Source organism: Oncorhynchus kisutch, linkage group LG3 (assembly GCF_002021735.2).
Source record: "Oncorhynchus kisutch isolate 150728-3 linkage group LG3, Okis_V2, whole genome shotgun sequence".
NCBI classification, from domain to species: Eukaryota; Metazoa; Chordata; class Actinopteri; order Salmoniformes; family Salmonidae; genus Oncorhynchus; species Oncorhynchus kisutch.
The window spans coordinates 42,578,682-42,589,898 of NC_034176.2; the positions used below are offsets into that span (position 1 = coordinate 42,578,682).

An 11,217-nucleotide genomic window follows, 5' to 3' on the forward strand; every position below is an offset into this window, starting at 1 on the left:
TGTGAGACGCCTAAGACAGTTCTACAGGGAGACAGGATGGACAGCTGATCGTCCTCGCAGTGGCAGACCACGTGTAACACCTGCACAGGATCGGTGCATCCGAACATCACACAGGTACAGTATGGCAACAACAACTGCCCGAGTTACACCAGGAACGCACAATCGCTCAATCAGTGCTCAGACTGTCCACAATAGGCTGAGAGGCTGGACTGAAGGCTTGTAGGCCTGTTGTAAGGCAGGTCCTCATCAGACATCACCGGCAACAAAGTCGCCTATGGGTACAAACCCACCGTCGCTGGACCTGACAGGACTGGCAAAAAGTGCTCTTCACTGACGAGCCGCGGTTTTGTCTCACCAGGGGTGATGGTCGAATTCGCATTTATCGTCGAAGGAATGAGCGTTACACTGAGGCCTGTACTCTGGAGCGGGATCGATTTAGAGGTGGAGGGTCCATCATGGTCTGGATCAGCTGTCCAGCTTGTTGTCATTGCAGGTCATCTCGACACTGAGCATTACATGAAAGACATCCTCCTCCTCCATGTGGTACCCTTCCTGCAGGCTCATCCTGACATGACCCTCCAGCATGACAATGCCACCAGCCATACAGCTAGTTCTGTGCATGATTTCCTGCAAGCCAGGACTGTCAGTGTTCTGCCATGGCTAGCGAAGAGCCCGGATCTCAATCACATTGAGCACTTCTGGGACCTGTTGGATCAGAGGGTGAAGGCTAGGGCCATTCCCCCCAGAAATGTCCGGGAACTTGCAGGTGCCTTGGTGTAAGAGTGGGGTAGCATCTCACAGCAAGAACTGGCAAATCTGGTGCAGTCCATGAGGAGGAGATGCACTGCAGTACTTAATGCAGCTGGTGGACACTTTTGATTTTGACCCCCCCTTTGTTCAGGGACACATTATTCCATTTATGTTAGTCACATGTCTGTGGAACTTATTCAGTTTATGTCTCAGTTGTTGAATCTTGTTATGTTCATACAAATATTTACACATTGAGAGGACGTTTCTTTTTTTGCTGAGTTTATATGCCTAGGCGATGCTGTTTCATTGATTGTGGAGGGCGGCTTGCAGAGTTAATTATAGTGAATTTGTATTCGATTTTGAATAGCCTAGTAAGATATTTTTTTAAATATTTTCATAATTAATAGGCTGAAACATGACCTTTTAGCTACAGATTATCTCCTCTCTCGCCTTAATTTATTTCTCAAGTGCGCAGAGATATGGGCTGTAAACAGTTTAATATGTTTTGTTGCAAAAAAGTTACTGTCAGTGTTCACGAACAGATTTCACTTAGTTTCCCGAATTAACCACTGGGTAGCAGCAGGAATCACGGTTGGAGAGCCCATGGCATACAGAATTTGGGCAGAATGTCACCTTTCATGCAGAGAGAGGCTGCATGCTCCTCAAACAGTGGTTGATGAATGAAGTGAAATAAGTATTCTTATAAGCCCAGACATTTCTATATGCATTCCTTTGTGATAGTAGAGTTTTGATGGTTGCCACTAAAATGAGGAGGATCCCAGCTGCAACTATATTTCTTTTTCTGCTGTTCCACTATGAAAACCAGAGTAGGCTACCTGGTATGATTTGAAAACAAACTGCTTCCATTCACTATTCAAGTGCTTATGGGTAACATGTATTTTTTCCCCCTGCCCATTTGATAATGTGCCATTCTAAATCTAAACAAATTTTACATATCAGTAAAGACCAGATTAAATTGAGAATAGTCTGATGGGTGAAAATATGATCCCTTGAGTGAACAGCATGTTCAGTCTGAGGGAAGGAACAGAGAGCAAGCTTTTTTTGCGACTTTTTCAAATAGTCAATAACCTAATCACATCACGCAGCCCATATATATTTTGATTTCTAAGACATTCTAAAAGGTTTGTATCATTCACAACTAAATTAGCCAATAACTTTAAATCTAGCGTATAGGAGCTGTTTCAAATTATCACTTTTACGCTCGACATAGCCACTTCCATAGCGACTGAGCATATGAATGGGAACAATATCCTTTCTATTTCATGCAGCTAAGTTCAATAATATTATTCTTACTATAAAATCATATAAAATAATGGCATGGGACTTAAGCAAATCTTGTCCGCTAAATTAACTACCTTACATGGCGCATAGCTAGATAAAATACAGTAGGCCTACTCATATTTCAGTTCTTTCTTTAGACCTGCCTAAAATAAATAATGGATTTATTGTGATGGTGTATATTAAAATGTATTTATTATTCTTTTAAATATAGATTTTCCAAAGGTACGCATCAGTGGCTTGTAAGCATGGAGGCCTGGAGATTCTAAACATGTTTATGTCAATTACTGTGAGACCAGCAGTCATTTTCAAGACAATAACCGTCTGACAAAATGTCATGACCGCCACAGCTCTTGCTGCAACCCTATCCTACTAGTCTCAAGATGATGACCTCGTTCAAGGGTTACTGAAATACAGTTATGATGTTCAGTCTTGGAACATGGCCACGTGTGGAGGGATTCCCTGACTGTAGATCCTATCAGTATCAAGGCAACTTTAACTCTCTCTCAACAGAGCTGGATCAGAATATACATGTGAAGAACGCACCAAGCAGCCAGTAAAACAGGGAAATGAGTCATGACACAATGATATCTGATGATTCAATTATTAACTATCCAAACTAAGGGAACAGTCACCTTGGCTACATCCAGAATATAGTGACTGATTTTCAGTAGGAGTTCTGTCCCCCTCTGTCTGGCATGCTGTTAAGGTAAATATGTGGTTTGTGTGCGCAAACAGGCGGGCACCTATGTGTGTGTATGTGCGGGCACCTATGTGTGTGTATGTGCGTCTCAGCACATAATAACGAACAGACATTTCCTCAGAGCAGACTGAAAGAATACCTTGACGTCTTCAGGCCCTTGACAGTCAGTACTATAGAGACTGTGTGGCGCTCCGCTCTCTGTCCGAGACTCGCAAGAGACTGACTGCAGCCCAAGGCCCCAAATATTCTAGTTTTCCAGCCACAAGCACACATGCTTTTTTTCATGCATTCCTGTAATTCCACATCTGATATGTGTCTCTGGATTGGCTGGCCAACGCATTAAAAGTATGACTCCAAAGGAGAACGTTGCTCACTTTATCATCAAGAGGATCACTCTCTCAGATGTTTCCCTGCTAATGGCACAGGATTACTTAGAATAGAGAAAGACTTCACTTGTTATCTACAAAAATGTTTGGTTTTTCATAAGATAGCTCGACATTCTTCATATTGATGTATTGTGTGCAGCCAGGGTTTATAAAGTCACATGGCCATTCAAAAGAAAAATCGGTAGTTGATTAGGAGTCAGGATACCTCAATGAAGAATATAAGCATTGGTGAGCTACGGCTAGGTAGGTGTTGATACTAAATGTCAATGTTGGGAGGGAGCCTTCATTCTCTACTGTTGCCCAACACACCCTTACCCAGGGTTCTTTTCTGGATCAAAATGGGGCTTAGGTGGTGGGCGTGACAGTGGCATGGCCAATGGTACTGTATTTCTTGAAGCCCTCCTGTTGGCCAAAGTGACAAAATGTATTATTATCATAATACATTTTTTACCTTTAACTAGGCAAATCCGTTAAGAATAAATTTGTATCTACAATTACGGCCCACACCGGCCAAACACTGACGGCGCTGGGCCATTTGTGGGCCGCCCTATGGTACTCCCAATCACGGCTGGTTGTGATACAGCCTGGATTCAAACCAGGGTGTCTGTAATGACGCCTCTAGCACTGAGATCCAGGGCCTTAGACCGCTGTGCCAGTCGGGAGCCCGAAAGCTGTTTTAAAGCCCATTTCTACACCTTTTTCCATGTGGTGGAGATAACATTTTGCAGTTTTAAAGCAGATTTCCAGCAATTCTACACATTTTGCCGCAGTTTATGCTATCGGAGTGCCTCAATTTTTATAACAAAATCAATGGTGGCCTTATGTCATGACAACAAAATAAACTCCTGAATGCATCATAAAAAATAAAATAAAAAAATTGAAGATTCTCCCTGACTGTCTAGCTATTAGGAATGAGAGTTTGAAATAATTTCACTATTCGAATAGTATCATGAATTTTCGTTGGATATCCGGATATTCTAAATACGTATTTTTACCTAAGCCCTGCTGAGTGAGGGAGAAGCTGGCGCTCTATTGCTGACGCTGCAGTTGTGTTGTAGCGAGCTGAACGAGGGAGAGAGAGAGATGCCAAGGCAACTCGGCTACAGCTAAGACTTGTAGAAAGCCACAATGTTATTTATCATCCCATATAACAGTACCTGTTGACTGGAGTAGCCAAGAGAAGCTAGCTAGGTTAACGGAGGCCACCTGCTACGCTTTCTCCCCAGCCCGGTTCAGAAAAAACAGCAGCCTACTTGTTGGTTGCTCGTTGTAGCCTACTCCTCATGTCGCTTACTTTTAATTCCGTAATTTTATTCCATCTTGCATTGCATTAGTAAACTTGCACTCCACTTGCTACACATTGAGTCTCTTTGTAGTTTATGTTGGCCAATTAACTTGGCAAAGCTACACAGGTCAAGGCTACTGGTCGGCCACATGTCTTTTTTGGGGGGAGCACCACGCACATCATAAAAACGACTTTAATAAAACGACAAGCTTTTCAAATAAATAATTAGAAATGTCATGGTATACACTTGTATGTAACATCACATGGATATTTTAATTTAGAAAAAGGCTTCAGTGTTAAAATATGGACAAATATCCCCCCCTCAACAAAATGAATACTCATTCGGATGACTTGGCCTGCACAATCACCTGACCTCAACCCAATTTGAGATGGTTTGGGAGGAATTGGACCGCAGAGTGAAGGAAAAGCAGCCAACAAGTGCTCAGCACATGTGGGAACTCCAAGACTGCTGAAAAACCATTCCAGGTGAAGCTGGTTGAGAGAATGTCACGCGTGTGCAAAGCCGTCAAAGGCAAAGAGTAACTACTTTGAAAAATCTCAAATATATTTAGATTTGTTTAACACTTTTTTGGTTACTACATGATTCCATATGTGTTATTTCATAGTTTTGATGTCTTCATTATTATTCTACAATCTAGAAAAAAATAAATATAAATTAAAACCCTGAAATGAGTAGGTTTGTCCAAACTTTTGACTGGTACTGTAGAAGGCCCGAAACAACTGACAGCCTGCCCAAGACTTTTCTACTCAGAAAAGAAACCCTGTTAATCATGTGTTATGTTATTCCTCTCTGATGAAGGCACATCTTCTCAGCTGCCTGTGGACAAGTTCCTACAGGCAGACCCTTGAAGCTACTGGGATTATACAGACTGCTGCACAAGAGTATGATTATACAGTGAGATAAAACTCAGTCCTTATGGTCACCATTGCCACAGCCACGTGGGCTTTACATTGCTATCAACTCAAGTAAAGGGGATTTACATAGAAAATTATTATTTTGGATATTCGGTTCTCTTGTCAATAGCTATTCAACCAAGCATTCCATGACAATGAAAATAATATACTCTGAATCATGGGAAGATGGAGTACAATCCACACATTTTTGTATAACTTTTTATTCAACATTCTAAGCATTTAAGGAACATTTACACGATTTTGCATTCAAAAGTTACAGGCTGTATATACCAATTCATTGTGTATTACAGCCTGATTAATCAGACTAGCGTCTGTAGTGACACTAACCCATTCATAGACGCTAACGGCCGACAGGGAGGAGGTGAGGGCCCTGGCAGAGTGGAGCCAGGAAAATAACCTCTCCCTCAACGTCAACAAAAGTAAAGTAAGGAGCTGATCGTGGACTTCAGGAGACAGCACACCCCCATCGACAGGGCAGCAGTGGAGAAGGTGAAAAGCTTCAAGTTCCTCACTGACAATCTGAAATGGTCCACCCACATAGTGTGGTGAAGAAGGTGCAACGCCTTACTGAAGAGCTCAGAGACTTTCAACGTGGCACCGTCATAGAATGCCACATTTCCAGCAAGTCAGTTCATCAAATTTCTAGCCTGCTATTGCTGCCCCAGGTCAACTGTAAGTGCTGTTATTGTAAAGTGAAAACATATAGGAGCAACAACGGCTCAGCTGCGAAGCGGTAGGCCACACAAGCTAACAGGACCGTCGTGTGCTGAAGCGAGTAAAGATTGTCTGTCCTCAGTTGCAACACTCACTACAGAGTCCCAAACTGCATCTGGAAGCAACGTCAGCACAAGAACTGTTTGTCGGGAGATTAATTTCATGAATTAGGTTTACATGGCCGAGCAGCCGTACACAAGCCTAAGATTACCATGCACAATGACAAGAGTCAACTGGAGTGGTGTAAAGCTTGCCACCATTGGACTCTGGAGCAGTGGAATAGCTTCACCATTTGGCAGTCTGACAGATTAATCTGCATTTGGCAGAAGCCAGGAAAAATGCTACTTCCCCCGAATGATTAGTGCCACAAGTTTGGTGGAGGAGGAATAATGATCTAAGGCTGTTTTCCATGGTTTGGCCTAGGCCCCTTAGTTCTAGTTAACTCATTCTAAACAATTCTGTGCTTCCACCTTTCCTGTTTCAGCATGACAATACCCCCATGCACAAAATGAGGTGCATACAGAAATGGTTTGTCGAGATCGGTGTGGAACAACTTGACTGGCCCGCACAGGGTCCTGACCTCAACCTCATCGCTTCTGGATGAATTGGAACGCCAACTGCAAGCCAGGCCTAATCGCCCTACATCAGTGCCCGACCCCACTATGCTTGTGGCTGAATGGAAGCAAGTCCCCGCAACAATGTTCCAACATCTAGTAGAAAGCCTGGGGGGGGGGTAATAACTACATATTAATGCCCACCTATGGTAATTTCAATTATTTATTAATGATTTAATTCAGATTTTATTTCTTTCATCACATTCCCAGTCGGTCAGAAGTTTACATACACTCAATTAGTATTTGGTAGCATTGCCTTTACATTGTTTAACTTGAGTCAAAACGTTTTGGGTAGCCTTCCACAAGCTTCCTACAATAAGTTGTCCCATTCCTCCTGACAGAGCTGGTGTAACTGAGTCAGGTTTGTAGGGCTCCTTGCTCGCACACGCTTTTTCAGTTCTGCCCACACATTTTCTATAGGATTGAGGTCAGGGCTTTGTGATGGCCACTCCGATACCTTGACTGTGTTGTCCTTAAGCCATTTTGCCACAACTTTGGAAGAATGCTAACATGCTGACCAGACCGGACATGTCACGTGCGCGAGCGTCGCAAAATAAAATGTAGAAATCCATGTTATTCAATTATTGCGCGCGCCAAAGAGTGTCTGCGATGCCAACAGCAAATAGAAATCATTCCTATTTCTGACGCAGATCGCGCTGCAAGTCCTGCCTCTCCCATCTCCTCATTGGTTATATTGAATGACGAACTGTTGAAAGACGGAAGACGGACTGTTTTGCCTGTAGTCGTGGTAATACTATGAAGGTTTAGATGTGATCCCCATATAAGTTCAACGATGAAAAGGCCTGGAAGGAAGAGAGATGACTAGAAACGATTCAGTTGGCTGTTTTGTGTGGGGATTCATTTGTCAGAGTAGAGGTCCTTGTGCATTTCAGGTAAAATAACAACTCAATGTTTATATCCCAGGACAGATTAGCTAGTGTAACAGATGTGAGACGGCTAGCTTAGTTAGCGGTGCGCGCTAAATAGCGTTTCAATCGGTGACATCACTTGCTCTGAGACCTTGAAGTAGTAGTTCCCCTTGCTCTGCAAGGGCCGCGGCTTTTGTGGAGCGATGGGTAACGATGCTTCGTGGGTGACTGTTGTTGATGTGTGCGGGTCCCTGGTTCCCTGGTTCGTTTATACTGTTACACTAGCAACAGCAAGCTAGCTAAATAGGACAAATTAATGTTAGCTAGCAAGTGCAAGCTAACTAGCTAAATTGCCATACATGTTTAATGCTTTTCGACCCGTCTCCAAATTAATGTAATTGGTTCAGAGTTTGTTTTGATATTTTAACCTGCGTGTCGTGATCGCGTTTGGTGTGGGGGGGAATAAATTTGCGCACGCACGCAGACGGTTTGGGTTCCGTGTTAGGGTCATTGTCCATTTGGAAGACCCATTTGCGACCAAGCTTTAACTTCCTGACTGATGTCTTGAGATGTTGCTTTAATATATCCACATCATTTTCCTCCTTCATGATGCCATCTATTTTGTGAAGTGCACCAGTCCCATCCTGCAGCAAAGCACCCCCACAACATGATGCTGCCACCCCAGTGCTTCACGGTTGGGATGGTGTTCATTGGCTTGCAAGCCTCCCCCTTTTTCCTCCAAACATAACGATGGTCATTATGGATAAGCAATTCTATTTTTGTTTCATCAGACCAGAAGATATTTCTCCAAAAAGTACGATCTTTGTCCCCATGTGTAGTTGCAAAACGTAGTCTGGCTTTTTTTAATGGCGGTTTTGGAGCAGTGGCTTCTTCCTTGATGAGCGGCCTTTCAGGTTATGTCGATATAGGACTCATTTTACTGTGGATATAGATACTTTTGTACCTGTTTCCTCCAGCATCTTCACAGGGTCCTTTGCTGTTGTTCTGGGATTGATTTGTACTTTTCGCAACAAAGTACGTTCATCTCTAGGAGAAAGGACTCATCTCCTTCCTGACCGGTATGATGGCTGCATGTTCCCATGGTGTTTATACTTGCGTACTATTGCTTGTACAGATGAACATGGTACCTTAAGGCATTTGGAAATTCCTCCCAAGGATGAACCAGACCTGTGGAAATCTACAATTTGTTTTCTGAGGTCTTGGGGAGTTTCTTTTGAGTTTCTCATGATGTCAAGCAAAGACACACTGAGTTTGAAGGTAGGCCTTGAAATACATCCACAGGTACACCTCCAATTGACTCGGAAGCTTCTAAAGCCATGACATCATTTTCTGGAATTTTCCAAGCTGTTTAAAGGCAGTCAACTTAGTGTATGTAAACTTCTGACCCAATGGAACTGTGATACAGTGAATTATAAGTTAAATAATCTGTCTGTAAACAATTGTTGGAAAAATTACTTGTGTCATGCACAAAGTAGATGTCCTAACCGACTTGCCAAAATTATAGTTTGTAAACAAGAAATTTGGGGAGTGGTTGAAAAACGAGTTAGACTCCAACCTAAGTGTATGTAAACTTCCGACTTCAATTGTATGTCCACCGACCCACCTTTCGCTTTTGCCTTAAGTAACCTTTGTCTTTTGTACCCATGCCAAACCTAAAAATATACTAATTTAAAAGTATCCTGGAATACCCATTTACTATGTTACGTCAAGTTTGAGACCATGCTGACTGGGGGCACACAACTTGTGGATCGGATCTGTTCAAAACTGCTAGAGTATGTGTATCTTTTTTATATTAAAAGATAAGAATATGTTTTGAAAGGCGCTGATTGACGCTTCTGAACGTTAAAAGACAGCATCAGAATTGTTGTTCACATGGAGCCAACCTTGGGCTGAAAACCCTACCAATGGAGAGCGGTTTTCGAGAGCTATGGTAACACTAAAACTTGGGAACTGGAATCGAACTATGCCATATATTAGACACACGCCTAGTAGTTTACTTTACCTGCTATATTCATGATAGAGAACGACAGTGTTTCCATTCAGATCACTAAAATGCTGCTGGTAACATTGACTATGACGGCTATACTGTTCAGTTCCCTAGTTCTTATTCACGCATTTATGATCTGTAGCTTGTATGTATGTACACACAAAACATGCATTACTGTGGTAAAAGCAAATGTTGACAAAATCCCAACGCACTCACCTTTAATGATCTCCCGTTTGCCCTCATCCAGGTGGCTCGAAATCAAGTCCCCCATAACAACAAATAAAACTTAATCCAGTGACAACAATGCCGTTCGTTTCAAAGGCAAATAGAACGCACAAATATACTAAACAAATTAACAGGAACTATTTTGAACTCGCGTGCACACAGCGTGGTGAATGATTGGAAGAATGCAAGCGGTGGTGAAAGGGTGGAGGGAAATAAAATAAAAGTTGAGCTCGCCTTGAGCAGGAGGGAGACACCCTAAATGTGAGTCACTACTCGTTGAACTATGCCAGTCAGACATTTCTTTAGGCATGTCGAAAGTGTGGTTTCGACAGAGGTAGTCCTTCGACATATGGGGCCGATTCACTGCCATAAAGGGCGTGTCAAGAGATTGTAAACCAATTATAGCACACACGGAATTATTTTTAGCTGAAAGATGGAGAGATTGTCTCTCCACGATAGCTTTATCAGCTGTGAAATACTTGCATTAAATGTGGGGTTTTATTCGATGTTGTACTATAAACCAAACGGATGAGTTTCAGCTATAACATACGCTACAAATTATCCTAAAATCATGATGAAATTAGCACCGAGACCCCTAGAGGGCGTAGTTATTTCTGACGTCCTGTATTAACAGGCTACTGTTTGTGTTGACTCAATCTGCCCAGTGGTTCAACCCACTGGGATACATTGGAAACGATGTCGTCAAAATATTTTGTTTGCGGATTGGACCGCGGTCGCCATGACATTTCTCAACAACAACAAAAATAGGCTACCTGCCTTTATCTAGGCAAACTAAGGCAAAGTTTAAATGCAATCATGAACGCCGATTTTAGTCTGTAGCCTATGCCTATTGAAATGACAAGTCAATCTCGCAAATGGGCCATTTATAACGATTTCACACCCTGTGTTCAACTTTCATCACTCAAACTCAACTTTCGGATTTATAATTAATCAGATACGCAAAATTGGTTTATTTACAATTATATAACTGGTTCTAGCCCTGAATGTTGATTGGCTGAAATTTGTGGTTTATCAGACTATACATGGTGCATTCGGAAAGTATTCAGACCCCTTGACTTTTTCCACATTTTGTTACATTACTGCCTTATTCTAAAATGTATTCAATAGTTTTTTCCCCTCATAAATCTACACACAATACCCCATAATGACAAAGCAAAAACAGATTTTTTGACATTTTAGCATAAATAAATAAATAACAGATTACATTTAAATAACTATTCAGACCCTTTACTCAGTACTTTGTTGAAGCTCCTTTGGCAGCGGTTACAGCCTCAAGTCTTCTTGGGTATGACGATACAAGCTTGACATCCTGTATTTGGGGAGTTTCTCCCATTCTTCTCTGCAGATTCTCTCAAGCTCTGTCAGGTTGGATAGGGAGCGTCGCTGCACAGCTATTTTTAGGTCTCC

At 42.2% G+C, this 11,217-nt stretch overlaps 1 protein-coding gene across 1 annotated transcript in view; it reads right to left on the reverse strand.

Moving 5' to 3' along the window:
- The window catches only part of LOC109883316 (protein Niban 2), a 59,391-nt gene extending 49,204 nt beyond the window's left edge, over positions 1 to 10,187 (reverse strand). Inside the window, exon 1 of the mRNA XM_020475341.2 lies at positions 9,781 to 10,187. Within this exon, the coding sequence (XP_020330930.1) occupies positions 9,781 to 9,835 (55 nt within the window). The 5' untranslated portion in view covers positions 9,836 to 10,187. The remainder of the gene's footprint in view (positions 1 to 9,780) is intronic.
- Positions 10,188 to 11,217: the final 1,030 nt, after the last annotated feature.